Source organism: Rhopilema esculentum, chromosome 16, assembly GCF_057945365.1.
Source record: "Rhopilema esculentum isolate cy_ngs chromosome 16, ASM5794536v1, whole genome shotgun sequence".
Taxonomy (NCBI): domain Eukaryota; kingdom Metazoa; phylum Cnidaria; class Scyphozoa; order Rhizostomeae; family Rhizostomatidae; genus Rhopilema; species Rhopilema esculentum.
Window position 1 is genome coordinate 7,839,107 of NC_142830.1, and position 27,984 is coordinate 7,867,090.

General features: G+C 35.2%; 1 protein-coding gene across 3 annotated transcripts in view; it reads left to right on the forward strand.

Annotated features, from left to right (window-relative positions):
- The first annotated feature begins 5,928 nt into the window (after positions 1-5,928).
- Positions 5,929-27,984, forward strand: part of LOC135682031 (beta-galactosidase) — a 34,985-nt gene continuing 12,929 nt past the window's right edge. For 2 of the 3 annotated variants that reach the window (XR_010515661.2, XM_065196732.2), the window contains exons 1-12: positions 5,929-6,208; positions 13,263-13,384; positions 13,819-13,847; positions 15,753-15,816; positions 16,863-16,957; positions 18,541-18,777; positions 20,070-20,191; positions 21,683-21,920; positions 22,971-23,165; positions 24,179-24,256; positions 26,797-26,844; positions 27,253-27,462. Coding sequence is in view for 2 of the 3 variants with exons in the window: in XM_065196732.2 (XP_065052804.2) it covers positions 6,000-6,208; positions 13,263-13,384; positions 13,819-13,847; positions 15,753-15,816; positions 16,863-16,957; positions 18,541-18,777; positions 20,070-20,191; positions 21,683-21,920; positions 22,971-23,165; positions 24,179-24,256; positions 26,797-26,844; positions 27,253-27,462 (1,647 nt within the window). In the remaining variant the exon portion in view is untranslated. The remainder of the gene's footprint in view (positions 6,209-13,262; positions 13,385-13,818; positions 13,848-15,752; positions 15,817-16,862; positions 16,958-18,540; positions 18,778-20,069; positions 20,192-21,682; positions 21,921-22,970; positions 23,166-24,178; positions 24,257-26,796; positions 26,845-27,252; positions 27,463-27,984) is intronic. The other variant, XM_065196731.2, reaches the window with a different exon arrangement.

Genomic DNA, 27,984 nt, shown 5'->3' on the forward strand with positions numbered 1-27,984 from the left:
GCTAAGGAAGGTTTAAGGCTTTTTTTAACTTTTCGATAAGCAAAATCGTGGTTGAGACTCCTAAACTTCATTTCACACTTAGTCAGTTCATGGCAAGTTGCAAAAGCTGGATAAAACCGTTTGTGAAAAATCGCTTTATCAAAACTATTTTTGTTTATCAGTGTTTGTTCATGCATTATACATAACATCGTGTAATTGTGCTTCTCTCAATTTGTTTGATGAGAAGGAACAAGATTTGATTGCATCAAATATTGGTAAGTATTGATTGCATCAAATGGTTATTCATTTTTACCAAAGTTAAGATGCTGGCAAACGAGAGCATAAAGAAATTGCTGGGGATGACAAAGATTGGCACCTGGTATGCTAGCTAGAAGATATCTCTTAGAAAAAATGCGTAGAAAACTATTTTCAAAATCTTTGCATCGCTCTTTGGTGAAATTTTGTGTACGGTTAAGACAAGTCAGCTATTTCTTATAATCTGGCAATAGCTACATACTTATCGAAGCTACCATATAACATTGATATTCTCAAAAAACAGCTTTTTGATGAAAGCTTGATATGACTTGTGAATGTGTGCAACCATACATACAGGGCCGTTGAAACCGGGGGACTTGGGGAATGGGACCCCCCAATAATTGTCAAAATGTATAATTATTTATAAAAGTGTACTGAGTGAGAAGGAATACAATGGGCAGCCGCCCCATGCTCCCCCCCCCCCCTCGAGTTTCCTTCCGATGTCACTGTGATGTAATGTAGCATGTCAATTAGGGTTTCCTCTAACGCAAATATATATCATCATAAAATTTTATATTTAATTTACAAAAATATCAGAGATATTTGATTTCATCCATGAGGCAGTTTGAAAAGATTAGATTAGTTTCAACGGACGAGGGACATTTAAAGAGCCAATTCAGACTCCTGGCTGTACAAATGCAAAGATGATCTTCATAGATTATATATGTATTCATCAATTGCTTTCTTAAATTTTGTGTTGCTTAAGTTGGTGATTATGGTCGATACCACTTTGAAAGTTATTGTGTTTCCTATTGGCTTGCCAACATCAATAGACCTAAGCCGACCCGTGTGGTCCCATGCAACTAATGTGGAATTCAAAGATATCAAAATCGTCTGAAAATCGAGTGACACTTACAGCTTACAGACATGCTATCAGTTCTGTGGGGCATTTTGCAGAATTATCATTTCTTTGAAGAAAATCCTGAAACAAGAAAAAGTAATATTTGTTGTCCTTTTGAAATGACTAATAATAAAGCTTCGAATAATAGTGTCACCCGTAGGGGAAAGCTCCTTGCTCTTCGCTTCGAATTTCCTAGGCTCTTGTTGTTCCTTGATGAAGTGAGAGGATCAAGGGCGCAGGAGCCACTGGGTAGAGGGGCAAGCAGAAGGCAGCATGGGGAACGCAAAGTGTCCTTGTCAAGAAATTGATTTCGAGCAATGTTAATTGATAATATAATCTAGGTATTAAATGTCTCTTGATACCTCTCTACCTATCTACGAAAGTCAATGATGTTGACAGCTGAAATCAATTTGCAAAGCAATTTGAACAAAAATTGATGATCGTTGATCATTCCAACAATGTTGACTTGCATATGTTCGAGATATCAGTCAAGGGATTGAAAATCTCTTTACTTGAAGACGTTTTATTCAAGATGTTTTTTGGATATATCTGTATACGCTGCATGGAAAGCCGGAAAATCCTATATGAAGATAATTTGGCTCTAAAGCTTGAGTTATATTTAGTTTACTATAATGGGCCCCAAAACACTACTTTCAATAAGGGCCCCCAACTGCTTCGTTATGGCATCTACCTAAACGTCTATCTAAGGCTCTTGACTATTTTGCCTTGCTCACTTTACAGTCATGCGCTTGAAGATGCAACCAGGAAGATAGTAGAATAAAGTTTGTTCCTTTAGAAGAATTGAGTCGGATAACAAGCTGGAGTGCAAATTCAGTAGGGATTTTGAAATGACAAACTCAGAAGTGATTATACAATAATGCTGATGTTCTTGATAATTACAATGATGCTGAAACAATCTTTGTGACAAAAATTGCATCAAAATTGTCAAGTAATAAGCCCAGAGGACCTGTACTTTATTTAAAGAACAAAATCATCCAACTTTCAATACTCGAAGACGAAATTTTACAAAAGTTTAATGGCATCAATTTTTCTCTACCCAACTCATTTTTCTTTTGTGCCTATCCCTGTTCACCAAGGAACGCTTCATTATATGAATTTTTCCAGAATAAGGACATCAGGGAAATTTTACGGAAATATGTTAAAAGATTCTCAAGCAATCAGTAAAAAATGTTAAGGAGACTTTTTCTTGTTACACCATCATGTAAAGGGATAAATATTTACACAAGTGATTTTATGCATACGATGCAAAGGTCATCTGGGGAGAAATCTGGTCTATTTTTGATTGCAGTTTTATTAGAAAAATGAAAATTTTTGACGGCATTAGAATTGATGACAAGATTTAGAGAAAAATTGCGGAAAACCCAAATACGGCAATCAACTACATACAAAAATAAAGAGAGATTAAAACTGCGCTTTTTTCTTCAATCTTTCATGTCCATTGTACTTATTTTCCATTTTACGAAATCGGCTCCGATAAAGTTATCATTGAGCTTGAACTTGAGAAAGCTGCACAAAATCTCACATTAATTACTTTTATCTCATCAACGTGCGCGGTGAAACTTACTCAAAAACTTTTAATTATTGATAAATTTCGGAAACATTAGAATTTTCAAATGCACAATAAAAACCTTTATAGATTAGCAGCAAGAGTGTTCTTATGCAATCATTGCAATGCATAAGTTGAAATCTCTTTGAAGATATCAACTGACGAGAGCAGGAATTGAAATTGTCGGCATCTGCAATTGAAGGAAATAAGTTTCGCAGCCTATTTGTGTGATCTATGCTTTTTCTCATGCTGACAAGTCAACTTTAATTAAGAATCAATCAGTCGATGTCGTTCTTAGCTTTGCGGGAAAGTATGTAATATCTTTTTTTTGTTTAAACAACATACGCCGAAGAGTATCTGTCACCCTTATGTTTTCTAAATACAGAGATATCTTTTATTTTGTTCCTCTATTCCTATTTTGAAAATAAAATCTCAAATGAGATGTTTTTTTTAATTTTTATATAAAGAAGCTGGTAAATTTAGCAAGAATGTGCATGAAACAAAGGAATGAGAAAAAAGGCAATGGTAATTAAGGCAGCATATGAGCAGAAAGTTTATTTGGAATAAGCAAATAAGTTCCTGAGAGAACAAATAAGCCAGGGAGAAGTAAATTAAGCAAGCAAGTACGTAGTACTCACTTACGATGGTCATGAATGTATAATTAGCAAATGGCTCTTTTGCACAGTTCCTTCTCAGTCTCACCAATGTTCCTTTCGCGTTCCTTTTGCTCCGCATCTGGATATAAGTTTTCTGCCTACCAGTGGCTATTATCCGACATTTGCACTCTTTCAATAATTGTTAGAAGTACTTTATTATGTTATGATTCCGTGCTCATAAATATTTTTCACAGAAAGAGTGAATCTTCGTAGTGGCTTTGTTACTAAATTGATTCATTTACAACTCATTTATTCTCCCATTCAAGTGCTTTCTTTGTTGCTTAACACCCTACAAAAGTCTTGTTGGGAAATCTACAAAAAATAGACTTTGCTTGTATTTAATAGAAAGCATTACTTTATCCTTCTTTACAATTTTGCAACAAAATTTAGTCCATTGGTTATTCAAAATAGGATCCCCTTTGCCGAGCAGGTTGAAAATTGCTCCCACAAATTTTTTTTGCAGACTGTTGAGACAAGATGATCGGGTAGTAAATGTGAGACTATTTGCAGCCCACCCTTAAAGTGTACGTTTAGCTGTATATCAACTCCTTCTTTAAATAATGCTGATCAATCAATTTGTTTTTACAACTAATAAAGTAGTTTTCTGCATGAACAATTGATGCAGATTGTTATGAATTTGCTCCTGGTTGTGTTCTGCTATTGATCCAGTATATATCATTTCATTGCAGACTTGTCTAAAGGATGAACAATAGTGTTACCGATAATTATTCTTGAAGTCTGTAAGAGATTATTCTGAGAAAAATTCTAACTTAAGTTGGATGTAAGAAATCCCCTTGACTTGGAACGCTAATTTTGATAGGAGATTGATTTTGTTGAATTACAAAAGGACTTGTCACGTTATTGTTGTATTATACCTTGTAACTGGTTTTTTTCTACTTTGGCTCAAACCAGTCACAACAAAAACAATAGTTTCATAGCAATCTCAAATAGTCAGCAACATTGAGCATTAAATATATGGAAAATTAAAATGCTGTCACATTCCTAAAAATACCTACAACCAAAGCTATTCTCAAAAGCACACTGAAAAAACATGAACAAATTAGAAACATACTTGGGGTTACCTTTTCGCTTTTTCATTTATTTTCTAAGAACATCATAATAGTATTGAGCAACGACCTGTAACATTTGCCAAATCAACAGCTTTGCTTTACATTGCGTTGATGTCACTTTATCGCAATCAACTTTTGATGAAAGTTTCCTTCAACTTTCCTGTTTAGCCATGGACAAACATGCATTTTTTTGCATATTTCTTAGTACCCAATCACTGAAATAAGCACTTGTGTAAAGAGTATTTGAAGAAGCAGGTCAGAATCCAGATATGGAAAGTGAAAAAAGAAAGGCAACAGACACATCTTTCTGATTTGTCTGTTTCGATCAACAGTTGGGCAATTTTCTATCATTATTCTGACATTTCATACGTTGAATGTTGTCAGAAGAAATTTAGTTTAGAACCGAAACTCACTTTGACGGAAAGAGCTAAGGCCTGGTTCAAACGTCGCGCTTCTCATGTGCCGAACCTAACTCTAATGAGTTTTAGGATTGTTACATGAAGTATCTTGGTTAAGGTGCGCAATCTCAAATATTTGTTTGAAACGCATGCGCCCTCCAAGAAAGAAATGAATTCTGGGAAGGAAAATAAATTAAATATAATTATGCATTGAGTTCGGTACATGACAAGTTCGACGCTTGAAACCGTGCCGTGCTGGAGTCGTGCAGCTCGGCAAGCTCTGCCGATCCAAACTAGTCTGCCGCTCCTAACTCAATCTGCCGTACCAAATTGATTCAAACGTCGCGCCCCTCATGTACTTAATTCTCGAGTTAGGTTCGGCACATGAGAAGCGCGACGTTTGAACCAGGCCTTAGAATAATTTACTATTATTCATTACAGTTAAAGCCACTAAATTGGATAACTCGAACTCTTTAGCCAATAATCATTTCCGGCAAAGGGAATAATATTAACAAATGCTAAATGATAAAGAGTTGAGTGATTGTAACTTTATTTGTTAGCTGTTTGCGTGCATATTTAAAGTTTTGATGTCATTTAAACGTTAAAACTAATCATTCTTTTCATCTGGTGCCGTAGACAGATCATGGTGGTGCATCCTACCGAGGGGCAATCCATGAAAATCTTTTAAACCTTCGGTGGAAACCCTTTTGTTTTATCTTAAAATCTCTGAAAATCCTTTTGTTTTATCTTAAAATCTCTGGAAATCCTTTTGTTTTCGTGAAAATCTCGTGCGGCCTTTTTAAGAGTGAATTGCTCCTCGCATCCTCCTCCTACGTATATTTTTCTATCTCTATGCAATCTAACCACGTTGTTTTTAATCTCTAACGCCCAAGTTCTTCCTTCATCACGATAAATGAAATAAAATGGAGTAACCCTTGCTCACAGGCCCTTTTAGCTCTGTTAAAAAATAATGTCATTAAAAAGGCCGGCGTCAGTTGCGCAGATAAGCTATGTGATCCAAATTTAAAATTAATATAGATTTTCATGCTCGGTCACACTCTGTTGCTCGGCGGTATCAGCAGCAACAACAACAACGACAACAATAACAACAGAACAACGACAGCAAACTCGAATTTCAAAAAGCAGCAACGAGGATAGTTTGATAGTTCAGTCATGGTTCTTCTTTGTCTTTTACTGGCTTTTATCATTGGATTTTCCGAGCCAAGGTCCTTTACGATTGATTACCAGAACAACTGCTTTCTTAAAGATGGCCAGCCATTCCGGTATATATCTGGTGGCATGCATTATTTCCGGGTTCCGGAGTTCTACTGGGAAGATAGATTAAAGAAAATAAAGGCTGCTGGACTGAATGCAATACAAACGTAATATTCACTTTTATTTTCTAAACGTTTACATTTGTCTCTCCCGCATTATGCAATAGCTTGAATATACTCCAACCTGAACAAACCCTGCCAGCCTGAACACGCTCATACTGGCAGGGTTTGTGTCAGGATCAGTATGTGCATTATCAACGAATCCACACTAGTGCATCAGTGCGTTACAAGCCTGTCTCACATGTGTAGCTGATTTTTTAAGCTTTGACTTCTCCTCCATCTGTTCACACTTTTCCTGGTTAGATCATGGGTTTTATTAACTGGATATATACATATTTCAAATATTTCAAACAGCCAAGCTTTCTTAAAAATGGGCTCAAATGTGTGATTGATTTAAGAATATGTGAAATTGGGCATGCAATTGCAGTGGTTATGCTGAGACCTGTCACTTTTGAAAATGAGTGATTTTTTTAAAAGGAAGGGAGAATGTTTAGTCATCATAAGCAGATCTTAAACGACCCAGAACGACTCCCACACAACCAAAAGGAGGAACAACTTTTCTTTTGCCACACCCTCGTGTTCTTCGGAAATGTCTTTTTTGAGCAGGGAATGCAGAAGTGGGTGTGTGGTTGTGGGGGCTTTGTTTTTTGCCATTCTATTCAGTTTTTATTGAGAAAGAATTTATAACAGGGTACATAATCATGAAATGATTCAATCTGGAGGTGCACTTGGGCTTTGCAAATGATTGCAAAAGTGCACAGCACTGTTGACCAGGAATACAGGGGAAGGAATGCAGGTGTATGGTAACTACTACCCCAAAGATTACTCTCTAGAAAAAGTTACTCTGCTATGACTGCCCTGATTGCAATCTGTTATAAAGTGAAACAATGTGTCATAGTCGCAAAAAAGCTAACCTGAAGCTTTTGTGGGCTTGCCTATAATTTTAACATCACTTAACCTGTGTGGATTTGCTGTTATCTAGTCATCTAATTATCTAGTTACTGTTATCGTGTGAACATGGAAAGAGGGATGTTGCTAGGATTTGGAATATTATTGAAAAATTTAAGTAACCAAGAAGTTTATTGCAAAATGGGTGAGAAATCTGCTTTGATGACTGTGAGCATAAGAAAGGACTGAAATACAAATGTCTCTTGCCAAATGCCTGTGATTTGGTAGGTCTACATATGCCAGTGGCAGTAGCAAAATGAGGAAAGAAAGGAGGGGGCAGTCTACCTTTCAAGTTTTATATCTTAAAGCCCATTGTTCAAGTGAGTCAGAAAACTCATTCACAACAATTGTCAGGCAACAATTTGTCTCATTTGCTTCATGTTCTTCACACATGAAACAAGGTTATTAAAGCCACTGCATATATCATAAAGACCTTAATTATTTTATAGGACCGCAGCCCTCTAGCTGTCCCATTACTTAGGAGCATAACAACTGAACTGTAATCACAGCTCCAAGTCAGAGCAAGTTAGATCTTTTCAATCTGCCTCCTTATCCTATGCTAAACACAGAATTTGATCTTCAAGTAACTGTTGTGTTTTTTTGAGACATAATAAAAAAGACGAAAAAAGGTTTTGAAGATGCTAAATTGCATGAAAAGCAAGAAAGCTCCTGAAACAGATAAGATACGTAAGTGATATCTTTAAAGAATCTAGCTTCAATTAGTTTTTACCATTCATGATATGTAGATGTAGCCTAGTAGCTCTGGGCATTATGTTTTCAAACCTGTTTGAAGATTGTAAAAGACATTGGTTGCAAAGACCAATAAACAATTGATAAATCATATTTTCATAAGTAGGTATGTGGGAGCATTGAATTTGATTGATATCGAACCTCTATTCAAACCAGACTGCATCTGACTTTTGCATTACTTCAAAATTTAGCATTACCCTGTTTTATTGTAAAGCATCAAAGGAGTGAAGGATTGATATATTCTGAATCAAGGAATTTGTGGTCCGCTGGCAGCGCATATTTTCAGTATTTTACTGCTGACTTCAAGAGCAGCAATTTCAAACTGCATATTTGAGGAAGTGCCTGACTAATGCCTCCGTAAGAAAGTGTGTAGACTTAAACATTTGGTGTAAAATACCAAAACTGCAAACTTTTCAGGAACTGCAAAAAAATTTGAACAAGAATGCAAAAACTGTGTTACATGGTGAAATGCAAAAAAATTGCTACGATGGTTGATTAACCTTACAAAAAAGAGAAAATCACAATGACAGTGGAACAATGAGCCTTAGATCAAGGTATTCAATTCGATACATCGGGAGAAACTTATGAAGATTCTAAATCCATTTGGTTTGCCACCCAAGATCTGTGATGCTATAGCCATACTGAAGCTAAAGTGCTGATGCATGAAAGATACAATTACCATTTGGGTTCTCCAAGGAGATGCACTTGCACCATTTTTGCTCACTGTATCCTTAGACTATGTACTTTGAGAGCAACAAGGAAAACAAATTATTTCATTATCCTAACTAATCGATTGGAATTTTGACAAGTATATAACAGATCCAGATTTTGTCTATGATCATGCTTTATTTTCAGGCAAATTTGATCAAGCTCAAACCCTTCTCCAAAGTGTGGAGGTGGCAGCTGAAGCAATTGAATCACATGCTAATTCTAAGAAAACCGAATTTATGATGTACAACCAAGAGAACAAGAAACTTCCTACACAGAAAGGAAATAAATTGAAACTATTAGAAGATTTCATGTAGCTTGGAAAATAGATAGAATCGTCAGGCCTTGCTCTAAGTAAAATGAAGGTGCTCCATAAAAAGAGCCTCTTAGAAACTCTAGGCGCTCTATTTCGCACCTCTAAGTAAATTTCCTTATGAAATTCAACGATGATACCAGAAAGCACCATAATATGAAATAACAAAACATGCAACAAACACTATGTTAATATAAATAAAGAAATATAATAAAACAAAGTCGCAAAATTGTTCAGATTTTTCTAGGTATGTAAGTTGCCATCATTCGATGAGCTTTTATCAGTGTCAGTATCACTACTGTTATGTTCAGTTTCACATATTGCTTCATCAAAGCGCATGGCTTTAAATCGAACATTTAACTTTGTTTCCTTTTTTCATTTTATCCATTCTATAAGAAACGCTAGAACATCTACTACTCGCAAAGGCAAATGAAAAGCAATGCGATAATTTGGACGGAAACGTGATCGCTGATTTGCACAGGCGCTTTTAAGTTATTAAAAAAACTGAAAATAATATATACCTCAATAGAATATTAACGCTTGCTCGAAAATCAAATAAATCTGCCAGAGAATACGCTTGATGGCCTGTGTCTTCGATGGTTATTAGAGGGTTATTAGAAAAAAAATGATATTGAAAACCCAACGTTGAATTTGCTGAATTTTTTCTCAAGGGGTAATCTTACGCAAATCATAATATTGCGGTCTGTTGGGAAGATTGTTTATGCTTGATCAAGTTGATTCAACAAATTCCAAACATTTATTTTGCTCCGTGTTAATATTGTTTTTACGTTTTGAGGGGCTCTATAAATCGCTCTCCAAGGCTTTTTTTGGGTGCGCTCTAGGCGCGCGCGCTCGATCGAGCGCCTTTCCGGGCAAGGCCTGAATCATGCAAAAAGGAAATGTATACCTGAACTGGACAAGCTTGAAATGTTTTGAATAAAATGATAAAGTCTAGAAGAAAAACCTTTAGATTAATGCAAAGATTAGTTTTTTCGAGCTACTATGGAAGTTGTGCTACTGTATGGGGGCCAAACCTAGCGTTGACAAAGAAAGTGAGCCACCAGCTTGATGGAAATAATTTGAATATGCTCAGAGCAGTACTTTGAATGTCTTGAAAAATGTCTCAAGCCCTGGCCAAACCAGTGCAACATTTTGTCAAACAAACCCCAACATTTTTGGCGACTTTTTGGCATTGTTGGACATTGTTGGATGCAGGGGTGGCCAAACCAAGGCAACTTTTCATCCAACATGTGTCGATTTATCATCAACAGCATCCAAAAAACCTAACCTCATTCACTTATTGAGCATGGCGATGGGACTTGATTAAAAACAAAACGATTTGAAACTTGGTTCATAGCGATGAAGAGAGTAAAAGTATGGTTAAGCGATGCAAGAGTATGTAAAAAGTAGATAAAGAGAAGACATGAAAGGGGGTTATTTGAGAACATAATCAAACAAAAGCACATTCTTTCATTTTCTTCTTTGTCTGATGGAAGCTGCCGCGTTTCATAAGACTGATATTTCCTTTGATGTTTAGTTTCTGTCTTTTGTAAGTCGCATTGACAGCTTCCTGACCATACCACGCTTGCGCGAACATGATTTTGTTGGACAGGGTGCCCAAACCATCCCAACATTGTCCAGCATCACCCAACATATAACCTTTTTAATAACGATCAATGTAAGTAAATTGTACCAGGAAAATTCTTTTTAAATAAATAGCGACGTTTCGAGCATAGCCCGTTATCAAGTAAAATTGAAAAGCGATGATAAAACTAAAAAGCGTTAAAAGGAATATGGAATTCGAGAAATGGAATAGGAAGACGGATATAAGAGCATGGAAAAGAAATATAAAGAAAGAGCTAATGATAATTATATGTAGAACTGCTGTAGAACTGGTAATACATTTTTTTTAAAAGTTCAAATTGCTAGGAGCCAAATTTAAGAAACCTTTTACAAGAAAGGGTGATGATTTTAAATGAACTTTACACGAAGTTAGAAAATTCAGCTGAAGACCCTAAGACATTCTGAAAACTAATCAAAAGCAACGTTAGTTATAACTTCTAATGCAAGGGGTGGGTTAGAGATAAGCCCTCGCTCTTGCTATGAGCCTTTTAACAATCTTCCAAGAAAAGGTTTAGATCTTAAATTTCATCCTTGCCCGAAATTATGTCAAACATTATGATTCGATTGTGCTGTTGGTGATGCAAACATCCCTAAAATGAATGATCCAATAAAGACAGCTGTGGTTGAACAATAGAAAGCAAGAGCAAAGCTTGTGGTATATATGGCATATTGAATGTGGTTGTTATGTTATGGAACGATAGGATCATTGCTTTCCTAATGAACTGTGTGGCCAGAGTTTTTTTGCGTGCATTTAAGATGCCCGAGGTGAAGGAATAATCGTATCAATTTTAAGAAAGGTTGCAGAAACGATCCTTATAATTATGGGGGATTTTCTCTTCTCTAAAATTTTAGTGAAATTTCACAGGTGTGCTAAACAAGAGAATAATTTGATTTTCCAGACAGAGAACGCTCATTTGTGGGTACCAGGGCGGATTCCGTGAAAACATGGCAATAGCTGATAATCTTTTTCTACTGAAAGCATTAGCTAACAAACAGCTCTTACGAAAAGGGGCAATTGTACTGTTTGTTTGTGGCCTTTCCAAAGCGTTTGTTACTGTGAACCACTGGATACCTGACCTATGTTTTGGTCGTATCTAGATTCCATAGAAAAACTTTAACGAGTGCTTAGAGATATCTATGCAGACATGTTTTCTTGTGATAAGACTGCAAAATGAGTTAGAAAATCGCTCCAGTGTGACACAGGTGTTTGATGAGGTTCCATGTTGAGCGCGAGGTTGTTTCGGCTGTGTATTAACGAGTTAGATTAAATGCTGGGCAGGAAGGGTTGTGGGGGTTTTTTTAACCGAACTTAAATTTTTGTTGTATGCAGATAATGTTGTGCTTTTTGGAAACACAGATTGTTACCTACAGTGCAAAACTAATGTACTTGAAATGTTTCGCGATACATGGGGCATGGCAGTAAACTTAGAAAGAAAAATTATTGTGTTCCGTAATGATGAAAAATTTGTACCCAGAAAGAAATTTCACCATTAGCAAGGCCCGGTAGAAAAGTTACTTATAATTAATATCTGGAAAGAAATGAAAAGAAAAGAAAATAATGAAAGAAAGAAGAACAGCTTTAAAATACACAGAATAGCTGAGAAAAGGCACTGGGTTAACAAATCAAAAACTGCTGAATGGAAGGTAATAGATAATAAAGGAGAATCAAAAGATAATAGAGGAGAATGGCAGGAAATATGGAAGGAAGTTCGACAAAACCTTTGAATAAATAGTTAACTTACTAGAGCAAGTTGAAAATTTGGATTTAACATAGTTTGACAGACTTCAGTAGATGAACAGTCTAGATATATGCAGTTTTCAATAGCTGGATTTGCGAGTTGAGCTATAACAAGCGAACGAACTGAACACATGGTTTTGTTCCACAGCCGTGTTTTGAAAATCGGCTGAAAAAAATGAAGCGATGGTGTGAATTGGTTAAATTTTAAGATGGGATGAAAAGCAAGGGCAAGTTGGTAGGAAATGTTTATAAAGAGAAAGATGAAGTTCGTAGAGCTTATTTTTAGGGCTTATTTGACTGGCTAGAAAATCTGTTGTTCGAAGGGACTATTGATGATAGTAAGAAAGCAGGGTAAAGACAGACGAATTCGACAATAGATGTGATGGAGTAGCCCGATTTGGGCATTCTGGGTGAGGAAAGCAGAAATTTCAAGTAGCAGATCAAGTTCTTTAGATGACATTGACAACCAGCGTAATATTGTACCTGAACTTTGAACTCAAACTTGAACTGAAAACCTAGAGCACTAGAACCCTAAACTGGAAGCCAAAATGAAGGCAGACACCATAGTGGTGTAATGTAATAATACAGCAATTCAAAGTATGACTTCTTTTAAAAATACTCCAAATTTTTTTGTACTTCCTTTTTTTAACTATACTTTTGAAATGTATACAGTAATTCACATTGTTCGTGCATGATTACGTAAATTTCAAAAACTTTTAAGTGGTTTCACCGTAAAAATCGTTCCAGAGAAAATCCTCAGTCTCTCATCACAGTTTTTTTCTTGATTAATGGGATTTATGGTACTATTCCAAATATGGGATCACGTTTCTGGCGCAACCGGTATATTTGTAAATTGTGTTCAGTTTTCGAAATTTTTTTTGCCATTTTGTGACATGACATTCAATTTTATCAGCTATTTTGTTATAGAGCCCCAATCAATTCTGTGTCCAAGGCCGCAACAGTTATGCATCCCTTATGTTAATTATGAAAATTTATTCATGTTCATTTCCTTTTCACTTTAGTTATGTGGCATGGAATGTTCACGAGCCCACGCAGGGGAAGTATGTATTTGAAGGAATGTATGATGTAGAGAGCTTCATCAAGTTAGCTCAGGAACAAGGATTACTGGTCATTGTAAGGGCAGGTAAAATGCCTTTTCTGTTCAATAAAAATTGATGTAATTGTAAAATTGTTTTGCGTGATAACTTGAACATTATACCTAAACCTCTCTTTGTATTCACTCTTTTGATTAATGGTTGTTGCATGATTATTTGCTATTATTATTGCAAACCTATGATCGATATCTTTCGTCATAATTTATTCAACCTGCTTCGGTATGCCATTAGGAATTTTCCATTGGCAGATAGGAAAAAAGGTTTCAATATATATAAATTGTGACCACTGTGTTTAGCTGTGGATAAACTGCAAAACCCTATTTTCTACAAATTATAGTATAAACTTACATGTTATATTGTATTTTATTTGGCAAACTTTTAATATACCCAATTCGTTTGTAACACAACTCTGTATTTGCCATTCGCACGAAGTCTTCAAACATTGCTTTTTGGTTTTTTTAAGGTCCTTACATCTGTGCCGAATGGGAGTTTGTAAGTTTTGCATTCATTGTGATTCTTTTGTTACAAGATTGTTGATAGTAGTGTCAGAAGTCGAGCTTTTTGAGTGGAGTAACCTTTTTCTTTTCCACTTCCCCGGTGTAGACATGCGATTTCTCAGATTAGATTCCAGGTCATATTGAGTTTTGAAGGGTGAGATCAAAATGGATTCTGCTTGTTTAGAAAATAATGAATATCGCAAGTGTGCAAGGCCGTCGCTAGCCATCGAGGGGGGTTTCCAAGTTCCGTTTGCCAACAAAGTGGGTAAACCATCTTTTATTTTCTGACGAATTTGAAATTTGCTGACTAAGCACCTTCTAGATAACAAAAACTCCTTATTTTTGCAACAGAATTGTTCAAGACACGTGTGACATCCCCATTCCTACGATAGCGACGCCCCAAAGTGTATAAATAATTTCATTGTTTCATTAAGAAGACGCTAATTAGATTTTTCTTTATTTTGAGACAAATATCATTAAAACAGTTTCGCGAGCGTTCATTGTCCAATTTCTACTACCAATAAAGAATATCAATTTATCATCTGGTAACCTTTTGTAATCTAGAAGCCTTTGCATTTACATGACCATACCTTCAAATTCCATCTGCTGTTTAATTCACTTTTATCTAAGATTGTTTTCAAATACAATTTGTCTTGGAAGACATTTTGTGAATGGATATTCAAGGCTTAGTTGTATTGATACGGTAGAATAATGTATCAAACTTTTCTTTGACGGTATTTAACTCGGATAAAAAGCCGACATCTATTTTTGCATTCCGTCCGTGGTATTAACGCTGGGGATTTGATAAGTGTTGCGTTCAAAGTTTTGATTTAAGCTCGGATGCAACATAGATATCCTTTAACATAACGAACAATCCTTTTCATATTTCAGCTGTTGCTTCGTGCTTATTTCTGTTCCCTATTTCCTTTAGGAGCTGAGAATATCCTTCATTAGATTATACCATGGTTCTTGTTCTGTTGCCAACCATTACCACCGCAATCTGCCTGTTTTTGACCATTTTTGGTTTATAAAATGCAGTAAGGTGTAGCAACATTTTAGACTGTACTATAATTTATTAGGACTCGGTAAATCCGTCAATCGTTTACCTAAGCTACTGCTAATTTTCATAAAAATAGAATCTCAACAATGCCGTACTTTTTAATATCAACAAGAGTATGTGTAAACTATCAGCTCACCTTATTTTGCAATAAGTGTATTATTCACATCTTTTTGTTACGTTGATAATTAGAATCAGCAAACACGGTTTCCCAGCTAAATTATTCATCGTTTGGAAACCGTGAAGTTTTAGGATTTAATCTTTAAAAATCGACAAAATATTGACCACAAAATACCGTTACTAGTACAACATTTTAAATATAAGATACCGTTACTCACCTACCTCATAAATTTTCAAACTGTATCTCATAGATAGTCACGATAAGATTTTTCTCGGCCCTGATATTGTTTTTTTTTAATTTCTCGATGCATGAAGAAAAAAAGCTGATTATGTGCCTTATAATGGCGATCAAATGAATTGTATGTTTTTTTTTTAAATTTCCAAGTACAATTTATATAGTTAACAATACCTACTAACCTTAAGAGGCTGTTTTTAAAGAATATAATTCGGAATAGTTGGCTGCTTTCTTCGCTTTTTTGTCGCTTTACAAGGCATATTTTTACAGCTGTCTGCTGCTGGATGTGATATTGTAGTTTGAATGCTCGTATTGCCAAGTTTTTGGTCACGGTCTCCTTCCATTTTGCCATAAAACAGAGCCTGCTTGCAGAATTGATGTTCCTGTGTGTAGCCTGATGTTCCAATAGAAGCTTTTTTTGCTCGTGATAATAACAAAGTAATTTTCAAGGAGGTTTGACTAAAATTGAGAACATTTTTCTTTTGAAGGGAGGATTTCCGGCCTGGTTGTTGAAAAACAAATCAATCATACTACGTTCTTCTAAAGATGAAAGTAAGTATGCGAATATTTGTTTCATATGCGACTTTGCCAGTGAAAAACCTTGTGGCTATTTTAACGAAATATATAACTATTTGCTGTCTTTCCTCTGTCATCCAGGATGTAACTTACCCTGAATATCCACAGTTTTCTCTTACTCGTATCGTAAATACCAATATGCGGTTGTGGAACGGACAGAAGTGCGAAATGAAATTGTCAGAAATAGAGCATTTATTAACATAATGTTGTTGCTTTTGAATGAGGACAGAAGACGTTATCTAAAGATCTCTTCGACGGCGGTAGTCTTCTGGAATCCCCTTTTCCTTGATTTTCCCATAAAATATTGTCAACTTGCTTTATTTGAATCCAGAGTATAACTTTCACAGTCTACTCAGAAGCGTGAGAGTATATAAGCTGAACTAGAATCCACTTAAAGAAATCACTCATGCAAGTACGGTGAAACCTACTCAGAAACGTAGCTAGTTTCAGGAGAAGATCAAAATGTTCGCCTGTGAACTTTAAGGCTGTAACTGTTTGCTTGAAAACTGAGCATAATTGATGCCTTTCAAATTACTGTTGGGTCTATTTGAAGCGGACAATGTAGTTTTCAAACAATTTAGATAAACAGGAGAATTTGTACGTCAATAACCGAGAAGAGTGGCTGGCTTTACATTATTTGATCATGTTTAAGACTTTATGCCATACATTTTTTTCCACAGAAATTCTGAACTGACTTTGATATATTTGATTTTTCTGTGAGTATCTAAATCTTGTCAGTCTGTAAGAGTCGGCACCATCACTAGCTCAAATGATATGCTGCAAATCTGCACTTTGCCTGGTTTATACCAAGAACATGTTTTATTTTAAAAGGAAAAAGATAGTTTCAAATGTAGCTTGAGTGTTATAAGCTGCCTCAACTGTTTAGAGATTTACGAATTTCATTGAGGTCGGAATTTTAATTACAGGTTACCCTGTTCGGAGCTTCGTTACCAAAATCAGCTGTTTGTGTAGATTTTATTGTCATTTTCTAAATCTCGCAAATTAATCTTTTATTTTGATAGATTATTTGGGTGCAGTTGATTCGTGGCTTAGTGTACTGCTGCCAAAATTAAAGCCACTTTTGTATGAAAACGGAGGACCGATAATATCAGTTCAGGTGATCTTTTCCTCTTTTTGATTACCATTCAGCTGTTCTTTGCATCAATAGATCTAACAAAATGAGATCTCTGCCAACCGATATAAATCCTGTATTTAAGAGCTATTGAATAATTTAATGGATGTCCATGTATGCATTATTTTGGCTTGCTTGTAAGATTTTGTCAAGCCTTTATTCCCGGCAATACGCCCACCCTCTAGTTATACCCATTTTGGGAACAATAACATTTTTCAATTGCAAAATATAGGAACAGTACCCTCAACCCTTGAAAAATGTTGGTTGAGAAGCCTATAAACTAAAATTCTCGATAGACGGAAAGGCTCGTAACCTGCTTTTAGTCCACATTGTTTCAAATGGGAGGTAGAAATATGTGGAATTTTCACGTAGTGCTCAGCAGGACTTTAAGCAGACATTTACAATAAAGTCTAGTTTTGCAGTTATTCGCTTTTATCAAGATATTTTTATGCAACTTCCCCTAGCGAACTTCCACTGTGGTATCTTCTCGCACGCATACCTTTAACAATTTACTGCATGAAATTATTTTGCAACATTTTCCCGCCATACTTAAAAAGAAGAATTTTACTCTAGACATTGCTTCGAACAAAAAATTTGTGATACTAGTAGTTAAAGTTAACTGCTTAAGTGAAGTTATGGAGCTAGTTTTTGGAACATCGCGATGGGTTGCCAAGACATTTTTTTACCACCTATTCCAGAAGAGACTGTGTTTGGTGGGAAAGCTTCAGCTGCAATCCATAGCAGAGCGTGGTTATTTTCGCTTGAGATAATTAAATTAACGGTGACTTCAACCATTGCCACATTTAAAGCTAACAGGATAAAGTCTTTTTTCAGACCATTCTAGTTAATTTGCATTTATTTGGTTGTCTTTACATGCAGTGAAGAGATCCCATTAGCGATAAAAGTTGAATGATAGCCCGTCTATAGATATAACAGACATTGCACCAAAGGCAGAAATTGCGGATTATTATTAAATGTCTTTGAATATTTTTAAATGCTGTTGAAGCTAATTACAGAATTCTAAATTGTATTTGGTGAATGATTTAGCTTCTCATTCGGAATGAATTCTAAAAACAGAAAGTCGTCTTACAAGAATAATAGAGCCATCATATGAAAGTAATACAGGCTAAATATACACCCAGTTTTCGTTTTTTTGAGCTTTTTACCAAAAAATTTAGCAAATAAGAAAATTTTTTTACCGAAACTATTTTGCATATTTTGCACAATGTTTCGTGCGGAGACCAAACGGTTGCCAGTTGTGTCCTTGTAAAATGCCAGCTAGAGAATAGTCGCATCTGTGGTTTCACCGCCGCTATATCCAAATAACGTCTTAAGTTGTGCCCTTCAAGTGACCAGCCGCTCCACTTATTTCTGAAACAAGTGACCAGCCGCTCCACCATGAAAGGTCGGGCACTTATTTCTAGGTCAATGCCTCAATCCGATCACCAGAAAATGCAGCACCAAGGGAAAATCATACTATTAGAATGTTTTCCCTCCTCAAGAAAAAAAAATTTAAATGCAACAGGCTAAGAACTGTTCAGAGTCTTACTAATACGGTTTAATTTCAGGTTGAAAATGAGTATGGGAGCTATTATACTTGTGACAGTTCTTATATGAAGCATCTCAAGAATTCTTTCAGAAAGTATCTTGGCAACAATGTAATTTTGTTTACAACCGATGGATATAGCGACAAAATGCTCCAATGTGGTGGCATACCAGAACTTTATCGGACAGTCGATTTCGGAGCTGGTGATCCAACTGAACCATTTAAGCAACAGCGCAAATTCCAACAAAAGGGTCCACTGGTAAAATTTATTATTTTTCCTTCCTTCATTCATCTACGCAAAATCACGTAATTTTTTAGCCTTTTACAAGTCGTTTCCTAATTTTCATCCTCGATTTTCATGTGCTATTAGGAATCTTAGTTCCAAAGCTTTTTATTCTTAGGCCTGCTTCTTCCTACAAGACTAGTTTTTGCTCAACCTCTTGCTTCGTGCTGTATTTAATGCAATCGTGTTGTGCCAAATATTTTTGTGCTTCACTTCATAACTACGTCTTTTCTCTAAGTATAAATAAGAAGTCCCTTCTTATTCATTTTTCAGGCTTTTTTTGCTCCTAGTTATTTTCGCCAGTGATTTTCCTTTGTTGCGTGCCTGAAAATGTATTTCCTTGTATCTATGTCTTCTTTCCTTGTATCTGTGTCTTCTGCCTTTCTGCGCTATATTGTTATGGCTGAATATTGGGCTATTAAATTTTCTCTTCAAATTTGCTCCTTCATTATTTCATTTATACTGAATTCATTTTGAACTTGTTTGCTTTGTTCCTGAATTTTTTTCCTTGAAATAAAAATATTAAACATAGCAGCTTCTCAATTCGCAATTTTTGTCCGCTAGACCTGGTACAGTAAATGAATTTTCACACGATGGATGACAAAAAAAGCAATTACCTTCATGTGTCCAGATGTTTTTTTATGAACCTAGAGTCAATCCGTAGTAGGCTGGGAAGAAAACATGAATAGTTACTGCTGTGAAATACTTTTTCAGTTATCTCATTTTCTTTTTTCTTGATGAAATATGTCACTACTATTCCATGCTTTTAACTAATTCAGGGCTCAGCTCAGTATGCTCTATATCATACATTGGAATCTTGACATCTGGGTCCTCGGATGTGCAATATTTGACCTTTATGATTCTTTTTTAAAAATGTGTAAATAGTCATTTTTGTATATGTTTCAATCAAAATTTTGTTGAGGTGCTACAGCGAGATTTTGATAGAAGTGTCTTTAGTATCGAATTTTCATAATTCATTTTCAATCAAGACAGCTATTGCTTGAGAAAAATTTAAATCGATTAAGAACCAATAAAATATATTTATAAACATATGTAAAATTATTGGGTTGATACTTGGCAATAGGAATAAAATGTTTTAACTTTGGTTCTTAAATGGCGTTTTTTATCTTACGTATACAGTAAAGTATTAATGAGTAAAACGAGACGTTATACCATATGGCACACAGTAAAAAACATAATATTCTCTTGCTTCCATTCTGATCATAAGACATTAGTTCACTTGTCTGTGACTGTCTTCATTTTTGCAGGTTAATTCTGAATATTACACAGGATGGCTAGATCACTGGGGCTCACCGCATCAACGGAGAAATGCCACGACAATAGCAAGCTATTTAGATCGTATTCTGGCAATGAATGCCTCAGTGAATATGTAAGTTGCTATCAATGAGAATAACAAGATGAAATAATACTAATACAGAAGTAACAAAATAAAAAAATAAAGTAATACCGACTGATAATAAGTTAATCTACTTCTTTTGGAGCCACAACAGGCTCTAGCATCCCAGCTTTTGGCACGCAATCAGCATCTACAACATCAGCTGGTAGTGTACCCAGCAAATAGCTTGGAGATTTATATCTTTAGCCGCAGAAGAACTAGACGAACTGTTAAGTGACGAGATTTTCCTGTCGTGTATGGTGTAGTTTCAGAGACTAACTGAAAGTCATGTCATCTGAGCAATGACTACTGACTCACTTGTTTTCATGAATCATTCTTCTGATGGCATTAAAGTTAAAGAAAAATGCTGATGCTTTCACAGGTAGAAAGACAGATTCGACCGTCAATTGAAAAGGATGCTACAATTTTGATAATGTAGCTTTCTGTTTTTCCACCCTGTAAATATTCGATGAAGCAATGAAGCATTTCCATAGTTTTTAAGAACGTTTGATCATATTGCTGGGATTATTGACCTGTTGAGACTTTCACGTAAGATTACCCAAGTTTAAACCTTCGCCTTTTCAACCGTCAAACTTTTCAAGCCGATAAAAATTCTTCCTTGAATCCTCACACCAAAAGAGTTTATTGTATTTTGTGAGCTAATTCCTTTGACACTTTTTGACTTTTTGCAATGCTTTTAAGAATAGGAGATTACAGGGTATTATGTTGTGATGCAGTTTAAACTTTTCAAACAGCTGCAAACTCTTTTGCCTCAAGCTAAAATATTTTAAGAATACCAACAAATGTCAGGAATATTTTACTTTTTACTGGGAACGTTTATCAAAGGTGGGTCTAAAAGCCTCTTGCTTTTTAAAAGCCACTTTTTTCGCGGGAAATTTTAATTTTTGATTAGGTAGCTTTCAAGGAATCGATATCCGATTGAATTTAACAACAGCATATATTAAAGAAAATAACCATGGACTCTCTAGATATCAAAATTTTCAGTAAACGAGTGACAGCTTTTGTTGATAATAATGTTAAAAAGCAATCACAATATCTAGTGCAAGTTAAAAAACGCAGATACTTGGATAGCATTAAATGAAGTGACAAGGATAGCATTAAAGGATCGAAATACCTTCTTTCCGTGTTGTGCCTCTAAGAAATTTGTGGTTCATAATATTGTTTATACTGTTTTCTTCAATAGTTGCCATTTTAGATAGAGGTGTAAATATTTTATTAGGAAATCTTAGCTCTGCATTACTTTTACGTGAAATTACTTTTTATTTTTTGCTTGAACATGTGTAAGTTGCTTATTGATTCAACAACCGTGAACAAAATTTTGGGCCGTAGATATGATAACCTTTTTTGTCCTGAGTTAGTATGGCTTTGGGTTCTAATGGCGTTGCACCATTGCATTATTCTTTATGTAATTTTATCTTGCCACTCTTCTGATAATTTCTTAAGACACCTGTTTCTGTTTTTCAGGTACATGTTCGAAGGTGGTACAAACTTTGGCTTTATGAATGGCGCCAATTCTGCCAATAAGCATCTTTTGCCTGTTCCAACAAGCTATGATTATGATGCTCCTCTTGACGAATCAGGCAATTACACAGCAAAATACTTTGAGATTCGCAAAGTCGTTTGCAAATACACAAAAGCTCCTCCGGGTCCTCTTCCGACGCCAATTCCAAAGCTTTCTTTCGGGAAAATAAAGATCGATAAAGTGAGTTTCTTCAAACGGAGTCTTTGTTTACTGATGTAACTGCCCGGTTTTCTTTGAAGTTTATTGCTAAGTATTTTCTTTGTTATAATTGTGCCTGGAAAAATAATTTCACTCTCTGCCTTTACCTTGAAGCTTTATTTACGCTTTCAAAAAAGAATGCACAGACTTCTGTATCGTTTATGTCATTTTTTGGACTAGACAGGCATGCCGGAGTCAGGAAGAGAGGGGTTTGGGGGGTTTGTTGCTCCCCCTTATCTTTTTGCTGAATTTATTTTATTTTTGTTATATAAAATTTTAGTTTATTTTATTTCATTTTTTTATTTTATGTATTATATTTTTTATTATTTTATTTTGTTTTATTTATTATTTTATTCAATTTTTGTTTTTATTCAATTTAATTTATTTAATTTTTAAGTTTCATTTTATTTTATATCAGTTTTTTTTTATTCAATTTTTTTTTAATTGATTTAATTCGTTTTGTTTTTGATGTTTCATTTTATTTAATTTATTTTATTTTATTCAATTCTATTTTGAATATTTTATTTTATTTTAAATATTTTATTTATTTTATTCTATTTTATTTCATTCAAATTATTGATTTTATTTTGAATTTCTCGTACAGCCGTTTGATTCTGACTTGGTTTTCAGATTACAACGAAAGTATAACTTGCACATCCATTTAATACAAAATTAAACACTTGGCATTATGAAGGAATCGAAATCAAATTCATTGAATACCTGTCCTTATTTTGCCTATGTTAAGACCTCTATCTCTGAAATTTTTTGAAATATGTCGCTAATGAAAATTGCAAATTTGTGTAATGATGCACTTATTAAGTCATACTTTTTCAGGTGTGGGAAGTTATTTTTTCCTTTTTTTCTAATTCAGAAAAGGTAATTGTATTCCTTGCGTAGTTAGATTTTATTGCATCTTTGTAAAAGTGACACTTAAGCTTTTAGCTTTAAAATAACCTTAAAATATCTCTACTTCAAATATCCCTGTTCCATAAAACTATCGTAAGGCCAATTGGTAATCATTCTTCGTCATAGCTGATGTCACTGTATTCCATGTTGGCAGCTCTTTATCCTGGTGGTCCTTTAAGCACCAGTCAATATCCAAAGACGATGGAGGAGATTGGGCAGAACTATGGCTTTCTGATGTATCGTACATTCCTAACGGCGGTTGACGGAAGAAAATTGACAATAGATGGCCTTCGTGACAGAGCAGTTGTTTTCATTGATGAGGTAGGTTAACAAGGTTGATTTGTGTTTCTCTTGGTGGTGTACGGAATAAGCTATAAGTGTTCTCTGAATTGCTCCAAATCTACCAGCTAGCTTGAAGGCTAGGTGATTGAAAATGAAAAAATCAGGAAAGATTACACGCCTGGCTATAGACTTTCTTTTGGAGGATGGTAAGAGGAAAGGAGATTTCCAGTTCACTTTGCGATTTTTCAGTGAATTAGAAAATGTGCCGTAAACAAAGATAATTCTTATTGCCAATACCATGTCTTGTTTTCAAGTTGTTATCCATAAAAGCAGGATTTGACTGCGACTTTGCCTAAAAAATCAATTTTATCGCCTTGAGTACCCAAAAAGCAAGAAGTTAGTTTCTAATTATGATTTGGTTGAAGAAAGGAATTTCTACGATGCAGGCCTTACCTTGCTCTCTTGTATATTCACTAAAAAATTGCCCTGGATGCTTTTTCTCTGGTCAAGCCCAGGTAAAAGTAATAAATATCAAGACTATGGACCCTTCTCATCACCGAGCAGAAACTCTCATCTAACAGATATCCGCTACATAGAAGTTTCCCTGCATTGACAGAGAAGGAATCACCGTTTTGATTACTATTTTATATTGTTGGCATGTCCTATGAATAATGTTGATCAATGTATCGAATTAGCCTGCGTGCAAACTTTTCTTTCCGTTGCGAAGGAGAGCCAGGACGGAACTGTTCCGTATTGGTTCTCCTTCGCAACGGAAAGTAAAGTCTGCACGCAGGCTATATCGAATGTGCTCTATATGTATATATGTATATATCGAAGTCGTACAAACATTGCAAATGCCTGTTTTCTTGGATGGTTTTCGAATAATAGATCTTCGTACTGTCGCATTTAATTGTAGTTATTTTATTACAATGACATGCTTTGCAGATGTAAAGATAATACCCTACCAATTTTATACTTTCAGTGATCTCTTACTAGCTCTGGAGAAATCTGTTTATCAATCAATAGTTGACAAAATGAATTTATTGTTTTAGAAAGTTCAAGGTAGACTCGATCGTAACAACAACACCAACAGTATTATAGTGGATAGAGGTTCTGTTTTGGATATTTTGGTATGTATTTATCTTACTGTGATTGACAATCACACCAGCTCTTTCCCTGTCGTGAGGGGAGTTCGTCTGCATATCGGTTTTATATAAAAAAGAAATCATTGTGCATAACATACTATAACACATCGAAGTAAAATAGGCAACAGATAATTGACAGACAGGAAGACAGACAGAGCGTTAGGAAGAACAGAAAGTTATTTTTAACAACAAAGACATGATATGAAAGATATGTGAGGAATGGCTTTCAACATTCTGGCAAAGTCTGTAATCATATTCTTATTCATGATCCGATTTATTCTATTTCTCTCTATCAATTCTCTAAAGCCTGGTTTTCACTAGAGTCATAAGGGTCGTAAGGATCATAAGGATCGTAAGAACGTAATTTTAAGATTTTATGACGCTTATGATCAAGTGAAAACACCAAGAATCATGATCGTTAAATAATTAGCACTTGATTTTATCTCTTAAAATTCGTGACATAAGGATCGTAAAGATCAAAAACTTGTTCATCTTTACGATCCTTACAACCGGATGTTCCTTTGTTTTGAGAATTAGGTGACAAATTTTCCTGAATTCCAGTCGAAGGCCGCACACATTGCTCCTTCTCTCGTTGGCCTTAACATGAAATTTATTTTCTGTATACAAAATGGGTCTATCTCGCGCGGAAAGATTATATCTATCGTGAAATTCAGCTGCCTGAAAGACAAGTCTTCGAAAGACTACAAGTTGGCAAAACACCTTGCTCAGATCTCCTTTTGAAAATTTTGCGAAATCCAAAACCCTTTCTTTCATCGTATTTTATTAACTAGCATTTCTTCGACGACATCTTTTGATAAGAATATACACTGCCAGGAACAAACGCAGATTCGTAGCAGCCATGCTGGATCCGTGCAGACAAGCGGGGAAAGAGCGCCCTTTTCAAATCTTAAGAAATCTCGCTACTTTTACGATACTTATGACGCTTATGACACCAAGATAACAAAGGATTTTTTATCCTTACGATCCTTAAGACATTTTTATGATGGCGTTTTCATTTGGATTATAAGAAACATAAGCGACACGGACTTAAAAATTATGTTTCTTATGATCGATACGATCCTTTTGACTCTAGTGAAAACCAGGCTTAAATCCCAAATGCTTATCTCTAAAGAGACTGAGTGAATATTATCCTGCCAGATGCATGTCTCTTAATCAATACGGTTGTAATGATTGATGATATTATCGTTTTATTTTGGTAAAAACATTATCCATCTGTGCTTTTTCATGCTGCAGAGCAACCAGTATGAGGCTGAAGTTCTTTTAATGAATTACTGTATTGGGATGTAAATTAAGAATCGAAAATTTCATTGACTCTCACTATGAACGACTTGTAACTGACTTGTCGTCTAAAACGTTTGTAGTTCAAGTGCTTTGTTTATAAGTTTGTTTAAAAAATAAACGAATGAAATTAAAGCATGAGATATAGAAATATGAAATTTCCAATGTGTCTCAGACTGGAAACTCAGACTTCCCCTACCTCGAGACATCTTGTTAAAGAGAATTGCAATTCAAGTCAGATATTATCGTCTACTCTTCAATAACCCGTAGCTGAAATATGTCAACGCGAAAACTTTTTTTGAATTCTTGTTAGAATGTACAATAAAAGGCACAGAAAAATGTACTTTTATTGTTTACGTCCTAAAAAGGAAGTTTAAGCAACGTTTCATCAGAGTGATCTTTTGTATCATGGGCCAACGGTACCACACTGAAATTCTAAAGAAGGTCGCGCAAATGAGCATGACAAAACAGAAAATATTTTCATATTCTTAGCACCAAACTTTACCGAGTTCTATTTGTTAAAAGGTATCTTTTAAAATCACATTTAGGTTTCTGAAAGAATTGGGATCCTAAAATTAGAGTCCTGTGGAGCTCCAGCTTTATTAGTGCTCCATTTACATGTTTAGCCACCAAGCCAGTACGATATTTTTAATCAGAATGAATGCATTGCATTGGCTAGAGGATTTTCCCAGAAACTCGACGTCAGCATACTTCATCTGTCTTAGACCCAAATAGCTAAATCGAGAGTTAAATCGAGTTTGAAATTTGTGTCAATGCAAGGCTTCTTGTACCTGATTTTGTGCTTTGAATCGAGTCAAATTTTCAATATCAATTAAGGATTTGACACCGAAAAAGGTAGCAGAAACTATTGTTACTGTTTTTAATGATCAGCTTGATGGTTCCACTGCATTGGCAATTTTTTTTGTCAAAGTACCACTTCTTCAGCATCAAAGTTTTGACAAGGCCAGGACTACTAGAAACCATTAGAATGGAAACCGATCTTTATCAGGATCCTAATCTGTCCCGTATAAACACTACTTTGCTGGCTTCATTTTCGACCAGAAAGTATACGCCTCCTTCTCCAGTATGAATGGTGTCTTTACTAGATGGATCGAATCTGTTTTTATCACTCAATTGTTATCGAATGCCCTCTTCTGAGCTATTTCAACAAAAATACTTTCTGGTTTCATTTAGATTTTACTAATTTGATATTGAATTTTTTTCAGGTTGAGAATCAAGGTAGAATCAATTATGGACCTTTGAATGACCCCAAGGTACAGTAAAAATTTCTTTAGAACTTGATAGAAATTTAAATTTTTCCTTTATATATTTATCAATATTTACAACTGCAGCTGTGGCAGCCGTCTACCTATCATAAAGGAAGAAGTGTGCATTGGAAAGAAATTTCTTCAAGAGTTTGTTTTGTCGTTAGATTGAAGAATATTTACCCTGTACAAATTTTTCTCAGTCCCAACTTTCGGTGTTAAACTGATAATAATATCCAAAAGGCCTGCTGATCTAAGGACATTCTTTCCATTTCTCATAGCTTACTGCATCTTTTTCTTAAGGTTAATCCTTATATCATAGATATAGAGTACTGTAAGACACGAATTATTACACTAATATCGTGACGCTGCAGAAGCTAATTAACAGTGTCAAACCATTTTTAAAATTATCTTTAGGGTATTGTTGGCAATGTCACTCTTGATGGTAAAACGTTGCAAAACTGGGGCATGTTTCCAATTACATTTGACGAAAAGCAGCTCACAATTTTAAGCAACTTAGATGGATATTACGATGATGAAACCGACCCCCCATTGCTGGCTAGAGCAACATTTCAAGCTTCAAGTAATACTGCAGACACGTTTCTTGGTGTCGATAATTGGTCAAAGGTATGTTATTTTGAATTATGTCATGATCTTTCTCAAGACTAGTTCATATTCAAGCGAAACATCTTGTCTTTCTGTGGGAATTTTTCATACAGGCTTCACAGGCTGTAGATTAATTTAACTGGAAAATTTGTAATGCTAATTCTTTAATGCTGTTTTTCGCACGGTAGTATTTGATTATTAATTTACTAACTAATGCTTTGTTTGTGCGTGAACTTGTTTATCGATTTCAATGGCTTATCAGATAGACATATAGTAGACATATAAAGCTTGTGCATTGAGCTTCTCACGGTAGTTCCGAGTAGCTTTTTGGCGTTATTGTAAAATAAGTGATTGCAGAATATTACTATATGATGTTAAGGTGAACTGCCAATAAAGTAGATATTCAATTTACTCAACACCTCACTTGAATGATAAATGATGGTCAACACAATTACGAAACACAAAGGACAGCAGCTTTTAAAAACAAGCTTTCCTTTCGTACAAAAAACTTCTGTACGAACGACGTTTGAAATATCATTGTAC